The sequence below is a fragment of the Equus asinus genome, chromosome 7 (genome assembly GCF_041296235.1).
Source record: "Equus asinus isolate D_3611 breed Donkey chromosome 7, EquAss-T2T_v2, whole genome shotgun sequence".
NCBI classification, from domain to species: domain Eukaryota; kingdom Metazoa; phylum Chordata; class Mammalia; order Perissodactyla; family Equidae; genus Equus; species Equus asinus.
This window is the reverse complement of record NC_091796.1, coordinates 42,107,531-42,132,679: the sequence shown is the minus strand read 5'-3', so window position 1 is coordinate 42,132,679 and position 25,149 is coordinate 42,107,531. Positions and strand designations below refer to the sequence as shown.

General features: G+C 38.8%; 1 protein-coding gene across 2 annotated transcripts in view; it reads right to left on the bottom strand.

Moving 5' to 3' along the window:
* Positions 1 to 24,074, bottom strand: part of DSC3 (desmocollin 3) — a 51,377-nt gene extending 27,303 nt beyond the window's left edge. Inside the window, exons 1-6 of one of the 2 annotated variants that reach the window (XM_014842239.3) lie at positions 23,657 to 24,074; positions 11,791 to 11,875; positions 9,732 to 9,931; positions 8,133 to 8,252; positions 3,667 to 3,822; positions 2,258 to 2,402 (exon numbers count right to left, since the gene is read on the bottom strand). In XM_014842239.3, the coding sequence (XP_014697725.2) occupies positions 2,258 to 2,402; positions 3,667 to 3,822; positions 8,133 to 8,252; positions 9,732 to 9,931; positions 11,791 to 11,875; positions 23,657 to 23,722 (772 nt within the window). In that variant the 5' untranslated portion in view covers positions 23,723 to 24,074. The remainder of the gene's footprint in view (positions 1 to 2,257; positions 2,403 to 3,666; positions 3,823 to 8,132; positions 8,253 to 9,731; positions 9,932 to 11,790; positions 11,876 to 23,656) is intronic. The other variant, XM_014842240.3, reaches the window with a different exon arrangement.
* Between the last annotated feature and the right edge of the window lie 1,075 nt (positions 24,075 to 25,149).

Here is a 25,149-nt window from a genome sequence, read left to right as displayed (position 1 = left end):
AGACAAGGAAATATTAGTTTTAAATAATTCTGTCACTAAAAAATATCCTTAAAGTTTACATATATGTGTATGTGTGTATATGTGTGTGTAAATAAATATATATATTAAACTTACATATATATATATATATATACACACACAGTAGAGAATGTCCAATTATATATTTATAAATAACGACAAGATTTCTGCAGTGGATCAATACGAATGTTATTCATCTATCTTTTCATAGAAAAAAGTTTATAATCTTTTTAAGGTATAACATTTTCTTCCTGCAGATTTACTGACAGCTGGAAGATATAAATTCTGTTTTAATTCTCTGGATATGGAACTGCTTTACTTATAGAAAATCTTCCTAAAATCTTGAGAATTCATTTCCTCGAGTGCTATACTTTGGTATTAGCTGAGCACGCTTTGTCCAAATCCTCTGTGGGAGAGTTAAGGCAAACTCGAGGAACACCTATTAGTTCAGAGTTTCACAGCCTTAATAGGTCTGATCTTGGTGTGAGATGCTTAAAGCACCCTGGGCTAATCAGAGCATCAAAGTGTTTGTCCTTGATTCTTCTCTGTTACTACTGACGTCAACAGAATCCTCAAGAAAGAGTTTGAAACCAATTGTCTCTCTTTGAAAAGAGAAAAATGTAACAGAGTCATAGACTTGTGAAGCTAAGAACAGTATAGGTCATCCAGTATAATAACTCCTTTTACAGCTCAGAGAATTCAAAGGGACTTCCATGAGTTCCCACAGTGAATTAATAACAGACCCTGAATCAAAAACTAGGTTTCCTAAACTCCAAACCAATGACTTTTATTTTCTTAATTGTAGCATGTGAATAATAAAGAGGTTAACATCTATGACATCAAATTATTAAAGTAAAATATAAAGGGGAATAGCAAATAAAATAATGCAGTGAAGATCTAAGTAACTAGTAGAAACCTTAACAAACGAGTCAGCAAAGTCATCCTTTACTGACTGAGTCCACGTTTGTTCAACTTTATTGTGAGTGGTTATTCTCCACATTGCAGGTCTCAGAAGACATCATAAACACCGCATTTACAGGCCAACTAAACTGAAATACATATTTGGTTGTCCACATATAAGAGCAAGCATTCAGGATGGAAAACGTGATATAAGCAGTTTCTCTAAAGTTATCCCAGTATTCATTCTAAATTCAAAGTGGTAAAGTAGTAGTTTTAAGAGAAGAGACAATAGAAATAAGAGCTTTAAAAAAGCTGTATCCTGAGCCAGCGCTGAAGGACTAGTGGTCAAGTTTAGCGCTAACCGCTTCAGCAGCCCAGGGTTCATTTCCCAGGTTGCAGAACCACGCCACCCCTCTATCAGTTCCCATGTTGTGGTGGTGGCTCACGTAGAAGAACTAGAATAACTTACAACTAGGATATGCAACCATGCACTGGGGCTTTGGGGAGGAAAAAAAAAAAGGAGGAAGATTATCAACAGATGTTAGCTTGGGGTGAATCTTTCCCTGCAAAAGAATTAAAAAATAAAACAATTTTATCCTCAGTGGATGTCATTCAATACTTTCCTAAATAAAACCTAAAAAAAAATATCTACACTGATTTTAGTTTTATTGTACATTCTACCTTGCATGTCCTCTCTTGGAGGTGAGAATAATGATAAACCTGCATAATGATAAAACAAAATAAAGTATATAAACCAAATATGGTACAAAGCTTGAATAACTGTTACATGGTTTTATAATTAATTGGTACCACATTGACAACACTACAAACTCATGTAATATCATGTAAGTTGCACATTGTTTGGATTTGATGGGATTAAATGCATTCTGGCAAATAGATACTGGTCCAATATCATCTCAGAATGACCTGGCTTCGAGTATAAAAACCTCAATGTCTCAAAACACGTACATAAACATATTTCACATAGTACATTTTACTCTTAAAAGTTGCCTTACCACAAAGTCTAAAAGGAAAAGACTTAAGTCTAAAGTGAATAGATTTAACTAAATGAAAGTCCTGAACTTCTGTAGCTCAAAAAGAAGCTTTAACATAATTGAAAAGCAATAATACATTGAGAAAGTATTTGCCATGTGACAGTAAGTTAAATTCTTAATATGCAAAGAACACTTTTAAGTAGATTTAAAAAGTTGTTAAGAAAAAGATAAACACCAAGGAAAATAAGGGCAAAGGAAATGAACATACATTTCATAACAGAAAAAACACAAATGGCAAATGGAAACAAGCACAAAAAAATTCAATTAGAAAAAAGTTTTCTTACCAATTCTACTACTTTCTGGAACTTCAAAATTATAAATTGCTTCTGTGAAAATAGGGTAGTTGTCATTTTCATCCTCCACCCTGATGGGCAGTGGAAGAGGTAAGTCTGCAGAATACCCATCTGCAGTGGACGCATAGGCAATCAACTGTAAAACAGGAGAAAGCAAGTTCAATTGGCCATTAATACAATATTCTAGCAAGAAAGAGTACTATGCTTTATCTACTACCTTCTTTGAAAATCTTTTTAATAATAAATCACTTAAAATTTCTATTCAATACTTTCTTTAATCATCAAAGCATCAAATGGAGAAACACTTTACCTACAATAAAGAGCTTCCCGTATTTAGCAGAAATGGCTACCCTTGAAATAAAACTTCAGAGTACAGCAAAGTCAAGGACAACTCTATCCATTAACCTAAGGAATCAAATGTGAATATAGAGACTTGAATTATAGTCCTTATTCTCTCCATAATCAGAAAGTTATGTTGGGGAGAACAATTAAATTCAAGGCAATGGGAAAAATTCCTACTACATCATCTAAATGAAGCAATGATTCCCAATCTTGTAAATACCAACCCCCTTTATAGTTTTACCTCATAAATTACATATTTTAAGAGTTTTTCTAACAGAATTTATTTGCCAATTTCTGCATTGCTAATTAATCAAAGGCAATGTAATGTCAAATAGAATGTACTTCTATTTGGCACATGATTGCAACACTGATTTGAAATTTTTCTAACCAAAAGCAAAGAAATGTCACGTGGTGGACATCAGTTACCTCTGCTTACCCAGCATCTCTTCCTTCTTCTAGGAAGAGAATCCCTCTTTCCTGTGGAGACTCATTCTCCCTGCACCACAAAGACGACCACATGACCCAGGAGCATTTACCATATTAAACTGAAAATTGTCTTGAGTTATTCCCCCTTGACTGTAGGCTCATTCCTATCAGAATGCTGGCTTATTATCCCTTGTTTGGGTTTGGTCTCCCACTTTTGTTTCCCTATCTAGCTCTCAGACATGATCAGAGAATCACACAGGTGAAAGGAAGACAAAAAAAGTAGTTAAAGCAGAAAAGAGAAGAGGCCATTACAATCAATTATGGCCAGATCCTGGAGAGAGGGAAATGTACCATGACCAGAGAAAGCAGGAGTGTCTCATACGCAAAACCTACTCCTGGAAATTTACTAGAATTTACATTCAAATGCAATGAAAGCTCTTTGCTTCACTTCAGGCTTACCTAAAAGGAGCTGAGATAAAGAGGAGACCAAGTATTCCAAAATATTGCACAATCTATTTTCTTTGACTTTAAGATACCCTCTAAGAAGAGAGTGCGAGAAGACAGGAAAGAGTAGATGGAGTATCGGAAGAAACATAATCATTTAAAGTCACATATATCAACAAAATCCCTACATCAAAAACATCATATTCTTCACGATCCACAGGCCGAGTACAATACAGATTTCCAGTGTCTCTGTCTATGAAAAACAAATTTACAGGTTCTTGGTCAACTCCACGCCCACTTATTGAGTAGAAGATGGTATAGTTCTGTGCTGCATCAGATTGAACCTAAAAGGAAAAAAATATATACGTAAAAAAATTAAAGTTAAATTCTGTTAAAATGCTATTTTTAAAAACTCAGCTTATGTGTTTATATTTTTCATTTTAAAGAACTGTCTTTAATAAAATAACAATCACATTTGTCACTTCATCAACTCAACACACAAAACAGTAACGAGATTTGGCAAAAGATTTTTTAAAACTGCTCAAATTTAATGAAAACAATGTTTAACATACATAGTAACCAAAGAAAACCTAATTAAAAACAATAAGGCATAATTTCCCATCTAGTGATTTGACAAAGATAGAAAAAAACAGTAATACCCATTTTTGGTAGAGGTGAGGCAAACAGGGACTCTCATATATTGATGATAAGAATGCCAATTGGCATGTTCTTTAGGGAGAGGAACTAACAAAAATTAAAAGAATGAGCTATGAGAATAAACAGAGAAGACTCTTCCCGACAGAGGAAAGAGGAAGTGCAAAGGTACCAGGCTAGGGTCGTGCTGGGAGTGTTCAAGGAGCAGCAAGAAGGCTACTGTGCTTGGAGGAAGGAGAGCTGGGGGAAAGAAGTAGGAGGTGATGAGGAATGCAGTAACAGGGCCACATCATGTAAGTGATTCCAAGGATGTTGGCTTTTCCTTGGAGTCAGATGGGGAGCCACTGGATAATTTAGACAAGAGTAATATTATCTGAATTACATTTTCAGGGGACAATACTTGGTGTTTTGTTAAGACCAGCCTTGAGTGGGTGAGTGGGTAAGGGAAAAAAGCAGGAAGACCATTTAGAAAGTTACTACAAAAATTCAGAGATGATGGTTTGTTAGACTGCCATGGAAGCCATAGGGGTGGTGTGAAGTGGTTAGATTCTGGATACAATCTGAAGGTAAAGACAACAGGATTTGCCGATGAGTTGGATGTGTGGTACAAAGATGCAAGTCGAGTATGACACCATGTCAGAGGGTGCTAATATCCCCTAATATCTACTCTGCTCATCTTCTTAGTATTAGAATTTATCGCTGATCACAAGTGTGCCCAGAAGAACAACATTTCTCAATCTCCTTTGCAATTGGGTATGGCCACATGAAAAGGTCAGGTCAATGGGGTGTGAGCAAAAATAATATATGCAAGATCCAGACTGCTCTAGAAGGTGAAGGAGTGTGTTCTCTCACTTGGACACAGAGGCGAGCCATCTTGCACCTGCAGGGATGGCCAAACTAAAAAGGAAAGAGGCCTGGGTCCCTAGTGCTTTCTCAAATTATAATCTCTTTCCCAGGTCACACTTTTACTTGAGAAGAATAAACCTCTGTCTTGCTAAAACCACAGTAATTTGAGATCTTGGTAAATGTAGCTATACCAACACACTACAATAATACTGGAATTAAAAGTTTAACTGAACATGGCCTGGCCCCGTGGTGCAGCAGTTAAGTTCACACTTTCCACTCTGGTGGCCCAGGGTTCACTGATTGGGATCCCAGGTGCAGACATGGCACCGCTTGGCAAGCCATGCTGTGGCAGGCATCCCACGTATAAAGTAGAGGAAGATGGGCATGGATGTTAGCTCAGGGCCAGTCTTCCTCAGCAAAAAAAAAAAAAAGAGGAGGAGTGGCAGCAGATGCTAGCTCAGGAGTACTCTTCCTCAAAAAAAAAGAAAAAGAAAAAGAAAAAAGTTTAACTGAACAGAACAGATGGATATGGTAAATTGGGGCTCAACATCTATTTTATCCTCCTGCTAGGTCCTTTCATAGTGTAGACATTAAAAAGATTTAAACAAAAACAAACCCAAAACACACCATTTTCCAGTCTCTTCAAACCAGAGTTCCAGATTTAAGTATGAACAAGCAAGTGTGCTTGCATGAGATTTGGAGGCCATAGTGAGGTAGATGTCTCATCTTTGCTGCTTCTGCTGTTTTTGGTGGCATCACAGGTTAGATTATTTATTTTCTTTCTTTTGTTTTTTTCTGCAGCAGCAGACGTTGTGGTAGTTTTTCATCAGCATTGTGGGTCTTGAGAGAGAGCTATGCATCAAACTTCTCGCTGACACTAATTGGAGCAGTTAAGATGGTATTCTGGAGCTACATTTGCAGGACTTTCTAACTGTGGTCAGTTCTTGACCATGGCAACTTCCTGGCCCTGGTAGCAGCACTTTTGTTCTAGAATTAGTGGCTTCCCCATCATGGAGAAAACAGCATGTCCCCGGTTGTAGATTCCGTGGTATAACTTGGTGACTCATTCCTGAAAGTTCAACCTAAAGTTTGTTTCTTTAGCCCTCCCAACAATTCTGTAAACTGTTTGATACATTGTAACAAATCCATATCTGTTAATTTCTTAGAGAGAAATATGCTCTTTACAACTAAAACTTTACCAAACAGAGTGATGCCCCAACAACTGAAATGATGGAGCTGCCATTAACTGAGATGGGAAGATGTTTTTAGGAGAAAGCCCGAACATTTGATTTGTATATATGTTAAGTTTGAAATGTTTATTACTAAACCTCCAAATGGAAATATCAATTAGGTAGTTTGGGCTGGAAATAAGAAGTCTTAAGCCTCCAATGTATAAATAGTACTTAAAGCTATGAGACTGGATGAGGTCACCAAGACAGTGAATATGAATTAACAAAAGACGAAGTTCCTGGACTAAGGCCTGGAGCTCTCCAAAGTTTAGAGACTGGGGGAGGTGGTAGCAGAGGTGATAATCAGGAAGAACCAGCAAATCATACTAAGAAGGAGTGGCCAGTGGGGTAAGTAGAAAACTAGGTGAATGGTGTCCTAGAGGTCAAGCAAAGAAAGAATTTCAAAGAGGAGGGAGACGTCAGCTATGTCAAATGTACAGATATCAAGGAAATGAGGACTGAAAGGTAATGACTGGTTTAGCAATGCAAAGGCTAAAATTAGCAATGATCAGGATAACTTTGATAATCAAAAATCACTTTTTAATATATCTCATCAGTGCCTGAAGTACAATAATTAAAAAGAAGAAACGAGTCTAGCACTGGATAGAATAAAAAATAAGCATGAAAGACACTGGAATAATAGTCAAAAATGTAAACAAGTAGGACACTGATCACACCACTGCTATTAAACATCATTAAAAGCAATAGAAATTTAAGGGGAAAGGGCAAGCACAATGCTGTAGCCCTACGTGAGTAAACTGTTTTCAATGTGTATGGTCCACTTAGATTTTCATGAAAAGTAAATCTGACTCTGCTTAAAAACTTCTCCTGGGGGCCAGCCCAGTGGCATAGGGGTTAAGTGCACACACTCTGCTTTGGTGGCTCAGGGTTCACTAGTTCAGATCCCAGGCACGGACCTACACACTGCTCATCAAACCATGCTGTAGCAGCATCCCACATACAAAATAAAGGAAGATTGGCACAGATGGATGCTAAGTGCAGACCTATACACCACTCATCAAGCCATGCTGTGGCAGCGCCCCACATACAAAATAGAGGAAGATTGGCATAGATGTTAGCTCGGCAACAATCTTCTTCAAGCAAAGGAAAAGAGGAAGACTAGCCAGGGATGTTGGCTCAGGGCCAATCTTCCCCTCCCCCCTCCCCCAAAAAACAAACTTCTTGTTTTTAGGAAAAAGTCAAACCTCCTAGCAGGACACACATGGCCCATTATGGTTTGACCTCTACCTGCCTCTTCTGCCTCATCTCCCTGCTCCAGCCCCATCAAACCTATGAAGACGAAGCTACCCAGAGCTCCTCTAAGGAGTCATGCTCGCTTTCACCTCTGTACCTCCCTCTCCTTCCACAATTATGTGCCTGCGCAACACTTCCCCATCCCTTAGGACTTAGATGTCTCCTCCTCTAAGTCTTTTCTTGTTTTCTACCTCATTTTATCTCAGAACTTAGTGCTCCTCCCATGAATTCTCAGATCACACCAATCCCCCTCATCACTCAGAATTGTAATAATTTGCTTACTTCTCTCTTCCTCACTGGATGAATAAACCACATGAGAGCAAGGGCCATGACTTAACTCAGTTCCAGCTCCAGTACTTCGAGCAGTGCCTTCTACAGGATACAGCAGGTGCTCAATAACTAACTGCTAAATGGACAAATAAACTAACAAAAGCCATTTAATGACCACAGTCTTTCTCATATTATTATTAATAGCAGTTTTTTAGTGATCTTTTAGTTTTTCTCATTATTAGTTTTTTGGTGACTTTTTCTCATTTTACTCACTTTTATTACATTTCCTGAACACCTTCAATCAAATCTGCTTATTTTAAATGTTTAAAGAGTTATGAAACCTGAACAAAACAGACTCTTGGGATCAGAGCACTCCCGCTCAGAAGGTGTGTGAAACCTACTTGTTGAAGAAGCAGAGGGAAGGGGCCCAAGGAATTCTCCTGCATTGAACAGGGAATAGGAGCCCATCTCCTCTTGGAACGCCTGAGAACAGTTTCTTTAAGATGTCTTTTCCTCAGCACCTGCATTTAGAGAAAGAAAATTAAATAAACAAAGCATCACAGCCTATTTTGTTGTAAAATAGCAGATAGTCCACAAACGTAACACCTCCCTAGACGCTCAGTCTCAGGAATTTCCGTGCGGAAGCTCGAGACCAGATAATAAGGTCTTCTTGCATTAGAAGGGTAAGAAGGAATGTATCCAGATTTTAAGTTTTCATAACTAGAGACTTTGCTCTTGTCTACCTTTCTAACACTGAGCATACTTTCAGGTCAGGGGAATCATCCCGAATTCTTACTTCTTCTTGTTCTTTCCCCCACAGAGATGGAGAACACATCCTCTTTATAACAATCTCTAGACAGCACTTACTTGTTCTTTCTGCTAAAACCTCATACTCTTAGGTCAACCAGAGTAGAAACACATATTCTCCACTACCTTAACACTCTATCAGCACTCTCCAATATGGCAGCCCAAGCCATAGGTGACTCTTTAAATTTAAAGTAATTAGAATTAAATAAAACATAAAATTCCATCCTTCAGTTGCACTAGCCACAGGCGAAGTGCTCAGTAGCCATTCATATTGGCCTACCATAGCAGACAGTGCAGATTATAGAACATTTCCATCACTGCAAAAAGTTCTATTGGACTTTTTAGTGATTTCCATTTCATTTCATGGTGTAGCAAGGAAGACATTTTATATCCTGAAAGTTAATTGATAAATAATTTTATTAAACATTTATTAAAGTGCTAACAGTCATTTAAATTAACTTTATCATTAATACACTTAACATTGATTACTTGTAATGTAGTCCAAACCTTTAATCATTTTTGTGACTACTTTCCTAACAGCATTCCTCTTGATGTGGAACCTAGAACTGTACTGAATAAGCACCTGAGTGACGGCCGATGCCATGCCATACATACTCTCATTGATACTCAGACATTCTCCAGGATCTCCATCCCATTTTAACATCAGAATCACTGTGGCACTTAAAATCAACCTCTTATTCACTGGGAACTACTACTGGTAATATTAACTTAGTGTACACCTATTGATTATGGGTCAGGTATTCCTGAAACTATAAGCATGAAGGGATTAATTCACATCGTCAAACAACTACACCTAAATTGTATGCACTAATACAAAATCCCAAAGGCTGAAATAGAGGAGTCACCAAAGTGACACTGGCACACAAAAGTAATTAGTTAGACTTCAGAGGTGAAGAAGCCTTCACAGAGGAGGTGTCACTCAGATTTAACAAAGCAAAATCAAAAGACAATTATTAGTCAATGTGGAGAAAGAACTGGGGAGAAAGAGGAGGAGAGGGGAGGGAGAAAGGGAAGAAAGAGAGTGGGAGGGAAGGAGGGAAAGCAAACGGAAGAGAAAGGAAAAGAAGAGGAAAAATCCCTATTTATCCTTTGGTCCTCCATGCAATTTTCACGGAAAGTTATTTAAATGAAAAGAAAAACACGGCTTGAAAATATCAATGTACTTTGAATACCTTCTTCTGATGTTCCAGGAGCACAGTAATCTCTTTCTGTGTCTGTCTCTTCGTGTCAGAAAGCCATATGGTGAACGATCTTTTCTCATCAGACAACTCAACAGCGCTGGCCGTGTATACTGACCCGTCATCTAGGACTCTGAAATCAGAGTCACTCAACCGGACGAGATCTGCAGACCCGAGGCACTCTTTCAAATCAACTGTAAGTAACAATTTCCAAGTTGTGAAGTAGAAACACATGCAAAAAGAAAAAAGAAGTGTTGAAATAGTTTATACAATCTTCTTCAAAATCATGAAGTGGCGTGAAATGAACGAATCACTTTGTTTTTACCAAATATCTTAACCAATCTCATTACATGTATTAAAAAGTGATAATTTTCTTCCAGTGAAAAAATAATAATTATTGATTGTATTCTTGTATTAAATAAGGTTTTAAACCTTTATATGCTTCTATAAACCTTATGAAAATCATCTTCCTATTAAAGAGGTGTGCATGTTGCAATTATGACAAAGCTGAGCTATAGGCTCCCACATGCACATGCACCTGAATAAACAAACAAGTTTTCCTTTTTTTTTTTTAAAGATTTTATTTTTTTCCTTTTCCTGACCCCCGGTACATAGTTGTATATTCTTAGTTGTGGGTCCTTCTAGTTGTGGCATGTGGGACGCCGCCTCAGCGTGCCCTGATGAGCAGCACCATGTCCGCGCCCAGGATCTGACCCAATGAAGCACTGCGCCGCCTGCAGCGGAGCACGTGAACTCAACCACTCGGCCACGGGGCCGGCCCCACAAGTTTTCCTTAACAACATAGTCTAAGTCTTTTAAGATACATCTGTCTTCAACGAGAAGTTATAAACACATGAGCCCAAAGAGCGACAGAGTGTATTAGTTGGGCAAATAGTCAAGTAAAAAAAAATCTATTTTTGAATTCTTCCCACTGGCACTTTTCTGTTATGCTGCACCCCCCACTCCACTCCCTGGGACCACAATTTTTTTGTGTTCCCATTCCTAGCTTTCTAGGGCTCCCCAGTGAAACTCTCCCTGGGAATTTTCTCTAGTGAAAAGTAGTAAGATATAAGTATCCATATAAGTGTTTTGATACTTATATTAAAAGTATCAAATCTATCCCATTCTTCAACTATCTGTTTTAACAGAAACCAAACTGATATATTAATATTCACTTAAGTAATAGGCTCTCAAAGGACTCATATGTTACTCATGTATAGTGTTTTCACTTTAATCCAAATCCGTTACATATGGAAACGTTTCATCAAAAAGAAGTGAACATATTTACGAGTGACGACATATTTCTCCCATCTTCACATTTTCAGAATGATAACCTCTGGTCTATTCCCCTAGAGGAACATCCCTGACCTCTCTTTACATCCTTTTCTTTCTTTCTTCCCATAAGAATAACAGTGGCATGTGTTTAATAAAATTAAATGAGGCACTTTAACCAGAAATGGGACACACTGTTGAAAAGTAAATTTAGTATCTCTGGAACAAGCTATATGTCTTTAAAAAGAAAAAAAGAAAATCATGATACTTTCCTCTAATATTCCCTGTACCACATGGAATGTCCACCTGGGCAGAGTTTCCCAACTGTTGGGAAAATTTGAGGTCCCCCAACTTCTCAGCGTGCAAATAGCTGATTAAATTTAGATTTGAATGGAATAGCTCACCTTGTTCTGTTCCCCAATGCAGCTAAAGCATTGATAAAAACACAACTCTGATTCAGCTCCTTATCTCTAGTTCTCTAACACTAGAATCCTAGAGCAATGACAGGGCTATGTTCTACATGCGACTCCTTATGTATTTTTTAAACTGTTAAAACATAAATGGCTACAAAATCATGGCTTAGCACATTTGCACTAGAATCAACCAAAGACTTCAATGGAGTTATAAGGAACAGAAACATATATTTAAACTTATCTTGAATTAGATCTAATTATAAACAGATTCAGGCTAATTCCAAAAGGCAAAGATTGGATAACATGATCTTTCCAGAATAAGTAAACTAAATTTCTGTTTTTAAAAACACTGTTTTGAAATTTCTCACCTTTGCCGACCATTTTGTTTGCCTCTAGTTTAGAAGGTATATTAAATATCACCATTTTGCAGGATTCACAAGCAAAACTGAAGACCTAGAATGAAAAAGGTCACATTAATACAGTATAGAACAAAGAACAAAGCTTCAGTTATGCAAGATAGCTTAAGTTATGCAAGAGATCTGTATAGCATAGTGCCGCTAGTCAACAATATTGTATTGTATACTTAAAATTTTTTGCTGAGAGGGTAAACATTATGTTAAGGTTCTTATCACAAGAAAATAATACTACTAAAATAAAAAGGGTGGGAGAGAACTTTTGGAGGCGATGGATACGTTTATAGAATAGATTGTGGTGATGATTTCACAGATATATTCTTATCTCCAAACTCATCAAGTTGAACGTTAAATACACACAGTTTTTTGTATTTCAATTTTACCTCAATCAAGTGGTTTTTTAAAAAGAATAAAGAACAAAGCCACATTCATCTCAATAGATGCAGAGCAAGTAATTGATAAAATCCAACACCCACTTATGATGAAAAACCCTCATCAAACCAGGACGAGAAGGGAACTTGCTCAACATAATAAAAAACTATGAAAAATTTACAACTGACGTTATGCTTAATGAGAAAGACTGCTTTCCTCTGACATGAGAAACAAAACAATGATGCCCGCTCTCACCACTTCTTTTCAACATTGTACTGGAGCTTCAGCCAGGGCAATTACACACACACAAAAAAGTAAAGGCGTCCAGATTGGGAAGGAAGAAGCAAACCTGTCTCTATTTGCAGGTTATATGATCTTGTACATAGAAAACCCTCAGAAATCCACTAAAAAACTATCAAAAATAATAAACGAATTCAGCAAGGTTTAAAGATACAAGATCAACATACAAAAATTGGTTGCATTCCTGTACACTAGCAATGAAAAATCTGAAAACAAAATTAAGCAAACAATTCCATTCCTAATGGTTAGCTCATCTTCACGCATCAGCAGATATACTCCCAAAATTCATCTACAGATTCAATGCAATCCCTATCAAAATTCCAAATAGATTTTTTGTAAAAAATTGATAATTAATCCTTGTGGAAATGCAAGGGACTCAAAGACCCAAATAAACTTGAAAAAAAAGAACAAAGTTGGAGGACTTACATTTCCCAATTTCTAAACTTGCTATAAAGCTACAATAATCAAGTCAGAGTGGTACTAGCATAAAAATAGACAGACAAATGGAATAGAACTGAAATCCCAGAAATAAGCCCTTACGTTTATGGTTAGTTGACTTTTGACAAAGGCTTCCAGAAAGTTCAAGGGAAGGAAATAGTCTTTTCAACATATGCTGCTGAGATAATTCAATATTCTTATGCAAAAAAAAAATGTATTTGGACCCCTACCTTGTACCATAAATAAAAATTAACTCAAAATGGACCACAGACCTAAATATAAGAGCTAAAACTACTTAGAGGAAAACTGAGGAGTTCATGATCTTGGGTAGGTAGTGATTTCTTAGATATAACACCAAAGCTCAAGCAATAAAAAAAATTGAGGGGCTGGCCCAGTGGTGTAGTGGTTAAGTTCGAATGTTCCGCTTTGGCAGCCCAGAGTTCACTATTTCGGATCCCGGGTGTGGACCTACACATCACTTATCAAGCCATGCTGTGGCAGGCATCCCACATATAAAGTAGAGGGAGTTGAGAATGGATGTTAGCTCAGGATCAATCTTCCTCAGCAAAAAGAAGGAGAAGTGGTAGATGTTAGCTCAGGGCTAATAACCGCCCCCCCCCCAAAAAAAACTGATAAATAGAACTTAAAATTTTAAACTTTTGCTCTTCAAAAAAAAAACCATAAAGAAAATCAAAATGCAACCCACAGAATATGAGAAAATTTTTCAAATCACATAACAATAAAGGACTTGTATCCAAAATATACAAAAATATGTGAAGAACTCTTACAACTCAATAATAATTAAAAAAACACAAAAAGTGGGCAAAAGATTGGGATAGACATTATCCAAAGAAGATATACAAATAGCCAATAAGCAGATGAAAAGATGCCCAACGTCATTAGGCATTAGGGAAATGCAAACATAAACCAGAATGAGATATCCACTAGGATGGTTAAAATAAACAAGACAGAAAATAATAAGTGTTGATAAGGATGTGCAAAAACTGGAACCCTTATGCGTTGCTGATAGAAATAGAAAATGGCACAGCCACTTTGGAACGCAGTTTGGCAGTTTCTTAAAAAGTTAAGCATAAACTTAACACATGATCCAGCAATTCCACTCCTACCCAAAAGAAATGAAAGCCTACGGCAATGCAAAAACTTGTACACAAATATTCACAGCAGCATTATTCACAACAATCAAAAAGTGGAAACAACCCACCTGTCCATCAACTGATGAATGGATCAACAAAAACGTGATATATTCATAAAATGGGGTATTATTCAGTTGTAAAAAGAAACAAGGTACTGATACATGCTACAACATGGATAAACCTAAAAAACATTATGCTTAGTGAAAGAAACTAGACACGAAAGAGTAGATATTAGGTGACAGTCCCGTGGCAAAGTGGTTAAGTTCGTGCACTCTGCTTAGGTGGCCCAGGGTTTGCAGGTTCGGATCCCAGGGGGGCACCTATACGCCACTCATCAAACCACTCTGTGGCTGCGTCCCACATACAAAATAGAGGAAGATTGGCACAGATGTTAGCTCAGGGCCACACTTCCTCAAGCAAAAAGAGGAAGATTGGCTACAGATGTTAGCTCAGGGTCAGTCTTCCTCACCAAAAAAAAAGAGTACATACTGTATGATTTCTTTTATGAGAAATGTCCAGAGGCCACCCCATGGCCAAGTGGATAAGTTCACGCTCTCCGCTTTGGCAGCCCAGGGTTTTGCGAGTTCAGATCCTGGGCGCAGACCTAGCACTGTTCATCAAGCCATGCTGAGGTGCCGTGCCACAGAGCAGAGCCAGAAGGACTTAACAACTAGAATATACAACTATGTACTGGGGGGCTTTGGGGAGAAGAAAAAGGGGAAAAAAAAAAAGATTGGCAACAGGTGTTAGCTCAGGTGCCAATCTTTAAAAAAAAGAAATGTCCAAAAAAGGGCAAATATATAGAGACAGAGAAGCTTAGTTGCCTAGGGCTGGGGACAGAAATAGGAAGTGGTTGTAAATGGGCATGAAGTTTCTTTTTAGGGTGATGGTAATGTTTTAAAATTAGATTGTGGTGATTGTTGTACATTCTGTAAATTTGCTAAAATTCACCGCACTGTATACTTAACATGGGTGACTTTTATGGAATGTAAGTTATATTTCCATAAAGCTGTTTAAACAAAAAAGTATACACTTTCATTGATATAAAAAGTGATTCTTTCCACACTCACCTCTACAAAGTGGCAGTGAGAGGGTCTTTCAAATTTACAAATTCACATGAGTAATTTCAGCAAAATAAAACCCAATCATAACCACAAAGAAGTATTCATTTCTGATATAATCAAATATAAAAGAGATTTCTATACAAAAGTAAAAGATTTTAAGTCATGGTAACCTAACTGTAAATATAACATATATACACACACACAAACATAATCAATATTCTTATATTAATATGTGCTCTAAATGTTACTGCTCTTCTCTAAAATCTACCCTACCCTGGCTTGAATTAATTAGGGTAAAAGAAAACAACTACAAATATGGACAAACAAGGTCGATGTTTAATAGTGTTGTTTAATTTAAACATAATAAGCCAAAAAGGCATTTTCAGAAAGTCATAATCAGATTGCTAATTGTGATAAGGAAGTAATAAGTTGTTTGCCCTTAAAAAAATTCAACCATATCATGTATGCTCAGTTGAATATTGTCCTTAAGAATATAATTGTTGGGGCTGGCCCGGTGGCACACAGTTAAGTGTGCACGTTCTGATTCTTGGCGGCCTGGGGTTCGCCGGTTCAGATCCCAGGTGCAGACAAGGCACCCGTTGGCAAAAGCCATGCTGTGGTAGGCATCCCACATATAAAGTAGAGGAAGATGGGCATGGATGTTAGCTCAGGGTCAGTCTTCCTCAGCAGAAAGAGGAGGATTAGCAGTAGTTAGCTCAAGGCTAATCTTCCTCAAAAAAAAAAAAAAAAAAGAATATAATTGTTACCTTGGGGTGGAAAATGGTTTTCTTCAATAATGCACCCATTAGTCCAAATATATTTCAACTCTATAGCTGGTATTTTTGAATACCAAAAGAAAGCTATGTTCAATATATTTTAATCACAACTTTAAAAAAATATTTTAACTATGAAATATTTATTTACTTATTTATTTATTGAGGAAGATTAGCCCTGAGCTAACTGCTGCCAATCCTCATCTTTTTGTTGAGGAAGACTGGCCCTGAGCTAACATCCGTGCCCATCTTCCTCTACTTGATATGTGGGACGCCTACCACAGCATGGCTTGCCAAACGGTGCCATGTCTGCATCCAGGATCCGAACCGGTGAAGTCCAGGCCACGGAAGCGGAACATGCGAACTTAACTGCTGTGCCACCTGGCAGGCCCTAACTATGAAATATTTCAATCAAATGGACCATAATATAATAAATGCTCATGTACCCATTCTGATTTTTAAAAAGTTATTTTGTAATTTTTGCTTCATTTTTAATTAAAATTCATAGATATGGCTAGGGTCCTATGCTCTATTGTATTTCCATTTTTCTTCTCTAGGGAATAGTTTCTTCTAAGTTGATTTCTGTACTTCCTCTGTAGGTTTTATACTTTTATTATATCTGCATGTGCCCACAAAACATAAGCTGATTTTGCGTGTAGTATGTGTCTACATGCACTGTTTTACAACTTGCTTTTTTCACTCAACAATACATTCAAGATTTTCCCATGAATATACCACAGTTTATTTTGCTCATCCCCCTATGATGGTCATTTAAATTATTTCCCTGTTTTCTATTTTCTCTATTACAAATGATACTGCAACAAACAGCCTTGCAGGTTTACAAACCTGCAATAGAAACAGATGCATTTCCAATTCCATTAACTATTGCCAAGTTGCTTTCCCAAGTACTAATATCAATTTGTATTAATGCCTCCAGAATCTGAGATCTCTCTATTTCTCACATCCTTTACTACAGTTAATTCTGTTTGACTTTTAAATTTTTTGCCAATCTTAAGGCTGTTTTAATTTGCATTTTCTAAATTCTTAATGAGACTGAGCACCATTTCTTGCATTTACTTGCCATGTATCTTCCATAAATTTCCTACTCCTCTCCTTTAATCATTTCTGTATTGTTTCTTCTTAAATTACATTTTACTTGTAGGCTTATGTAGGTTGCTTTTTCACTCTTTTGTGGTATCTTTTGATAAAGAGTGCTTCCATTTTAAAGTAGCCAAATTTATTAATCATTTCCTTTAGTTTTTTAAAGTAGTCAATTTTATTAATCATTTCTTCTGGATTATACTTTTGTGTATAAGAACTCCTCCTCTACTCTATCATAAATACATTATCTGATATTTTCTTCCAGAAATTGTAAAGTTACTTCCAACTTTTAAATCTTTTACCCATCTGGAATGTATTTCATGATTCACCACAGCTATCTAATCTTATCTTTTGCCATATGAATAGCCAAGTGATTCAGAATCATCACTGAATTTCTTTTTTTTTTTTTTTATGTTTGGCTGAGGAAGATTAGCCCTGAGCTAACACCTGTGCCAATCTTCCTCTAGTTTATATGTGGGTTGCTGCCAAAGCGTGGCTGATGAGTGGTACAGGTCCACACCCAGGAACCAAATCCATGATCGGAGCTGCCAAAGCAGAGCGCACCAAACTTAACCACTACACTATGGGACCAGCCCCTCTCTTCCTTTCTTAACTAATGATAATGCCACATCCAATACAGGCGTGGCCTCACAAATACAGAATGTATTTCTGGGCTCTCTGCACTACTTCATTAGTATATGTGTTTATGCCTACATTAATACAATATAGTTTTAATTAATACAGCTTTATTTTAAGTCTTGGTATTTGTTATGGTGACCCCAATTCCTATCATCTTCCTCTAAAGTATCTTTGCTTTTTTTTAGCCTTTTACTCTTTTACAATTTTTTTTTATGATCAGCTGACCAATTCTATGAAAAATCCTTTTAGGTTTTACATCCAGGAAATTTGCTTACTTTTATTAGTTCTAGTAGTTTTTCAAGATAGTGTTGGATCTTCCATGTAGCTAATCCTCCAGCAGGCAAAATGGCAATTAGATTCCTTTCTTTTAAATCCTTAATCTCTTCTATTATTGCTGTTATATATTTTATCTTATTTATGAGCTTGTTAAGAACTCCAGTAGAATGCTAAATAGAAACAGTTATAGTGACCATCGTGGATTTGTTCTTAACTCTAAAGAGAATGCTTTTACCATTTCATCATTAATTTTGAGTCTCTTTTTTTTCTTTCTTTCTTTTTTCTTCTTGTTTCCTTCCTTTCTGTCTTTTCTTTCTTACATTCATTCATTTTTGTTAGGTATGCTTCATTGCATTAAGAAAGTTCATTCCCTTACATTTCTAGTTTGCTAAGAATTTTTTTATAACAATAAATGTAATTTCCCACTTATTTTGAAGTGAACATATATTTTTTCTGTCTCAATATTTTACTATATTAAAATACAATAATAGATTTTCTAATGTGAAAGCATCTTTCCATTCCTGGGATAAACTTTCCATGGACATAATAATTTTTTAAATATATTATTGGTTTGGTTTGTTGCTATTTATTTTAGTATTTCAAATATATGTTCATAAGTGACATAAGGCCACTACTTTTCAACTTCATACAGTCCTCATAAAATAAGAAGAGCTCCACTTTTTTCTTTGAAGTAATTTATAGAGGGTAGAGATGACCTGTTCCGTGTAATTATGGAAGAACTCACCTATTACAGGTTTGAGCCTGACGTGTGAAGGTGTGTGAGTGGAGATTTGGCTTCTAAGTCAATGTCTTCAATGGTTATATGGCTATTCAGAATTTGTATACCTCTGCAAGTCAATGTTGGTAATTTGTACTTTGTAGGAAACTGCCCATTTTGTCTGTGTATTCAAATTAATTAGAATAATCTATTAACTTTATCTTCTATTTTTTTGAGGAAGATTAGCCCTGAGCTAACATCTGCCGCCAATCCTCGTTTTTTTGCTAAGGAAGACTGGCCTGAGCTAACATCCATGCCCATCTTCCTCTGCTTTATATGTGGAATGCCTACCACAACATGGCTTGCCAAGTGGTGCCATGTCCACACCCAGGATCTGAACTGGGACGTGCGCACTTAACTGCTGTGAGACCGGCCAGCCCTTTATTATGTGCTTTTTAAAAACATCTGTCCTCTCAATAACTGTGCCTCCTTTTTATGCCTAACACTCCTTTATCTGTCCCTGTTCCATTTCTTTCTTGCTCAATCATAGCAGTGTTCATCTTTACTCTCAAAGAATAACTTTTGGTTTGTTGATCCTCTCTATGGCTTGTTTCTCTTTTTTTAATGTTCTTCGTAAAACATAAATACAAAAACTATATATAGCATACATGTGAGTTTTAAGAAATAATAAAATGAACACTAAGGTCCTCACCTCCAAAGTTAAGAAATAAAACATTACTATTTTCAAAGTCCCTACATACCTCTCAACCAATTGCATTTTCTTTCCTCCCTCAACCCCCAAAACTCGGGTAACCACTAATGGATGATTTTCGTGTCAATCATTTACTTCTCTGCCTCTGCTTAATTTTATGCCTTGTGTAGATATCCCTAAAGAAGACAGGGGTTTATTTTACCAATTTTTGGCTTTTAAATATATGCAGTCATATGCTAATTGTATGCAAATTGATTTCTTTGCTCAAATTATGTTTGTGAAATTTATCCATGCCAAGCATTCAGCAGTAGAACATTTATTTTCATTGCCGTATAGTACACCCTTGGAAAGAATGTACAATTGATTCATTAATATAATTTTTGAAAGGGATGATATTCAATACAGATTTCAGTTATGTCCTGCTTCTTAAAACTATAAAGTAATTTGATACTACATTTGTGGAGATTGGATATATTACTGAAAATAAAGTAAAAAATGTAAAGGCATCATTACATAGCAATGATGAACCAATGCCTTTTAAAGGTATTTTTAAAATAATTTTTGTTTATGTAAGTGCCCAATAAAAAAATACAACATACAAAAAAGATTTTTTTAAAGCTTGATGAATTATGGATTGACTATTTAAGTTATTAAAAAATTCTTTTAATGGAGAACCCTCCAAGGCAACTTTAAATATCTGACTTATAAAACCCACAGTTGGAAGCAATTTTAAATTAAAATGTAACATATTAAGTTTTTTTAAAAAATGATAATATAAAGTATTGTCTACTGTAGTCTGGGAAAAATAAACTGCTTTGTTTCATTTTACAGTACTATCCAAAGTTTATTAATTAGTATGATAGAAAGCTTATCATACAAATCATGAAATCCTGACAGAAAAACCTAATGCCAAAGGAGGAGTGAAACTAGAGGGGTTAGCTGCGACTGTTTCACTTTTGTGCTGCTGTTCAATTTTATAGTGAATACACCAGGCAGACTTTCTAAACTGACACCGTTTTCCTATAGAGGAAAAAGCAGCTACAGATCAGAAATTTATGGAACATCTGAAAAATAAAAGGAATCTTCTTAACTGAGCATAACAGTTATGGAATTTTAAATTCATCATTTCTGCTATGAACACTTGCTATCTGCGAGATGGAAATATTATTACCTTTCAAACTTTTTCCACTTCAAAGGTACATTGTAAGATTTACCTCTCTGTATTCTCAGTACTTTGACGATTCTACTAAATTTCCTTCTAACCAAACTCCGTAAGATGGGATTCCAGGTAAACGGAAAGTATGATTAACCACAGATCATCACAGATACCATATATGGAATCCCAACTGTCAAGGGGATTACAACAGGACCAAAAAATGTGCTTGGGTTTACATGTACTTAGTGACTCAGAAGATGCTTCAGGATCTAGGTGCATCTCAACATGAACATCAAACATCTCATTCTAAAAAGGTAGCTGAGAAAGCACTGATCTAAACAGATACTAAAACTTTGACTTTCTTAAGATCATGGTTTTGAAATAAACTAGCTCTCATTTACTTTCTTAATTTGCCTTAACCTTTTTTTCACTAATGCCAAAGATAATAGAAATTATTATACTCTTATTTTTAAAAGATGAATGTCAAATGTCATCAAGATCAAAAAAAAAGTCTGATAAAGGAGTAACATTCTCATTAATTAATGCTATAAAATCTGAAAAGACAGAATCCCCATTTGTTAACACAGGTTTCAGGTAAAACTCATGTACTCCAGGGGAAGAAGTATGTTATGCTATAAAGGAAAACACTTTTAACTCCTTTTGAAGAAGAGCCCTTTTAGCAAAATGATAAACTGTGTCCAAGTACATACCATTTATAATATATAATTGATAACAGAATATAATTCCCAAAGTTGATTTGATACAGTGAACAACAGTAAAAACATATTTAACAGGACTTCATTATCTGTAACAGGCCGGAAAAACATGTGAGCAACTGAGCTAATGCAAATTAGTTTTCACCATCCCTGGCAATTTTTGTTACCTTAAGAGGAGAAACATTTTAAGAGACACTCGGTACTTTCAACAACAGTGGAAGGGTCCGAGGTTTATTTTCTAGTTTACCCCTCTCCTTCCTTCCTTTGTTTTCCTTTCCCTTTTTTCCTTTTCTTTGTGTGTGTATGGGGCGGATCATCAGGAACTGTGTTTGATCTCTGATCGCAGCAGTTTAGATTGCACGGGACATGGAGAGGTGGGAAACAGATGCAGATGCAGGAGCAGAAAAGTGCAAATGGAAAGATTCCTCAACCTACAGGACAGCTCAGTGGGAGGGCCAACGTGTTAAAAGTCTCAGTTTAGTTGTTAACGGCTTGTTTTGAAGAGCTCTCATTTCCAACAAGGAGTTGTTTTTGAGAGATCCACTGAGGTATCCATAAAATGAAAACTATGTTTCTAACATGTTATGCCATTAATACTACACTAAAAAAGCTAAGAGTCGTATGAGTCAAAAGGAAATAGACGATGGTCGACAGAGGTCTTACTTTACTCATCTGGACAGAAATTGAAGGTGTTTGTAAACTGGGAATTGCAGATGAAAGAAATTATTCTACATACACTCTGCAGTATTCAAGTCTCCAGATAAACCATTTAATCTAAATTTTAGGAAATCCTTTTCTAAAATAATCCTAAAAAAGCATGTCATATACTAGAGCTGATGCTATCTCTTTGTACATTTACACGCACCTTCTTGCCTTGCCACACTCCAACACCCTCCCCGCCACCCCGTCATCCAGGAGCTTCTTGACTCCCACGCCCTCCCCTCCAGCGAATATGGGAAATCTTGGGGACACAGCACCTCTGCAGTTTTTTCTCCCCATTCTCAAATCCCTTTCGCAGAGAAAACACAAAACTCTAAATTCATACTTTTAACCACAAAAGCTGGAAACGCTTTCAAATATATCATAATAGAATACACGCTGAGAGCAGTTCCCATTTGTAAAGAGTCATTCCATCAGCTCAGATATTTTGTTGGAACAATTGCCTGGCAGGTAGACGCGCTCATTTGTACAATTCCTTGTCCATAAATATATCTTATATCATAACTACCAAGCCATTATTCCTAACTCGCTGAGAGGACACAGCTTGGACTCACTCGCCCCGCTGAGGGCGGAGGAGCAGCAAGAATCCGCGCAGCCAGAGTCGACCCACTCCGGAGCCACCTAGGTCCTCCCGCCACCGGACCCCACGCACGTCCTTGGAAGCGGGCGAGTCGCGGGTCCGCGGCTCCTTTCCACAGCACGTCCCGAGAGCAAGTCCGCTCCCGTCTGAAGCTCCACGTGTAATCCGGCCGTCAGAGTTGCCGATTTTTCCCTTTATAGTCTCTCGGTTCTCGGAGAATTGTCTCTAACTCTCTCCAGGCGGATCTCATCCTCCGTCGCAGTTTCCTGGGCACAGAAGACCCTAGGCTGGGCTCTCCGCCTGTGCAGTCCTCCTCGGAGCCGGACAATGTATGATCCAACAGACACCTATCCCACCCCACCCCACCCATCCTGACTCCACTCGCTCTGTCTCCCCCTACCCACCGCCTCATCACACCACCGACCCCAACCCCAGCCCTTATCCAGCCCCCACCCACACCCCCGTGCCTCAGGCACACTCCGTCCCCGGCCAGGTGGCTCGAGGGAGTGGACGGCTTGGGTGAGATGCTGAATAAGCTTTAGCGGAGGCAAAGCTGGAAGCCGTTTTTCAGAGGCAGCTCCACGCCATGACTCAGGGGCACCGCTCCAACCCCTCCACTCACTAACGTCCCCATCCCAGGTGACCCTGGGGTGGGCGGCAGCCCCTTGAACCCCATCTCACGTCTGTGTTTTGCTCACTCAGGGACCCTGATATATCTGGCCAAATACTCTTCCTCCCTCTCCCCCAGACACGCTCCGACCACCATCACTAGCCAGGGGAGGAGCTCGAACCCCAACCCCCTGCCCGCCCGCGACAGCGCGGCGAAGCCTGAGTGCCACCCGAATTCAAACAATCGAACACGATGTCCCAAACAAAAAGCTCAATCCCGAGTCGTCGTCCAAGATTTGTTTCCTATCCTCACCCCTGCGGGCGCGAATTTGGGCTAGTTCCCGTCCCGCAGGATTGAGCTGAATCGCGGACTTCACCTTTGGGGCCGCTTCACCCCTACCGCTTCCCCCGCAGGACCAGGGCGGATCCCCCACTCCCCCAGTCCGGCTCCGGGCGGCGGCCAGCACTGGGCGCGCCCAGGGCTCGCACTCACCACGAGGGTCAGCAGCAGGCTGCAGAGGGCTCCGCGCACCGAGCCCCGGGGCTCGGGGGCGGCCATCGGGGCGAGCGGCCGGGGAGGGAGGAGGCGGGGGGCCGAGAGGCGCGAGCCCAGGCAGGCGCAGGGCGCGGAGGAGCACGTCTAGCCGCTGCTCGTCTTTAAGTCGTCTTGGCCTCTCTCACGCTTGCCTGCCCGGGAACGTGTTCGCTCCTGAGACCGGATTGGACCCAGGAGACGCCGAGACGCCCCTCCTTGTTATTTCTTCAGTTTTATCACTCCGGGAGCCGCTGGGGAGCTGCCTGAGCCTGCCCCTCCCCTCGCCGGCAGCCGCGCCGCGCTCTCGCTCGCAGGAAAGCGGTCCCCGGCCCCCGTCTGCGCGCTCTCCCACGCCCCTCGCTGCCCCGCGGCGCGCGCCCCGCCCTCCCGCCGCGCGCCCTGGCCGCCCCGCTCGGCCCGCCGCGTCGGCAGCCCGAGTTCCCACTGCAGAGCGCAGATGTGCCTGCGGGGATCCCTGCCCCAACACGGGCGCTCCTGGTGCCAGGAACACCTCGTGATTGGATCAGCGGATCCTCCCTTCCAGTCCTGATCAAAGTCAGGGCAAAGTCTCCTGGTTTATACAAAATATACGTATTCTTCCCAAATTTGACCAACATGAGAAGATAAACAACGGAGGGAAGATTATGCCAAGTGGCATGAATAAATTGGCATTTGATATACTAGAAACTAAAATAAGGTAAAAGAAATTCTGAAATTGACCATTTTTACACACCCAAAATAGGAGTGATTACACCCACAGGTGTTTTTTACTGTCAATCTTGTAGCCTTATATGAGCCTTCTAAGAAATAATTTGTTCTTACGGGTAAAGTATTGATTTAGTAGTTATTTGGTAATTGTACTGAGTTGCAGTTTTTCAGTTTGTGGTAAAAGGGAAATCTACCACCCAAAACTCTACTCAGAAATGAGGCTAACAAATTCAATATCATTCAACAAACAAGTATAGAGCCCTGAGTAGACCAGGCTCTGTGTGAGAGGCTGGGGGAAGCGAAAAGCACAAAACCCAGTTCCCGCCCTAAGCAGTTCAAAGTCTAAGAGAGAATAAGGGCCAATCATCACAGCCCAGGATGCTGAACTTTTTAATAGAGAGGTGGCTTACAACACAAGGGCACAGTCCATTAATCCTCTCTGCGTTGAATTTCGTGTCTGCTAAGCCCCTACATATGAGATTCAGGAGGAATTCCTTCTTAGATATGTACTGCTGCTCCTCAAAATCCAGGCACAAATTCCAAGGTCAGGACCCTCAGATAGTCCAGATGAATTAGGGAAGGTGCTATGATCTGTGCTCATCTCGCCCAGCCCAGGAGACTCCTTTTTTAAGCCATGTGTTTCCCTAAAGACTGGGCTTCCCTGAAACTCACAGGCCTCAGCTCTTAGGACTCAGTCACTGAATATGGCTCCCCAGTCCCATCTCTGAGACATCCAGGACCTG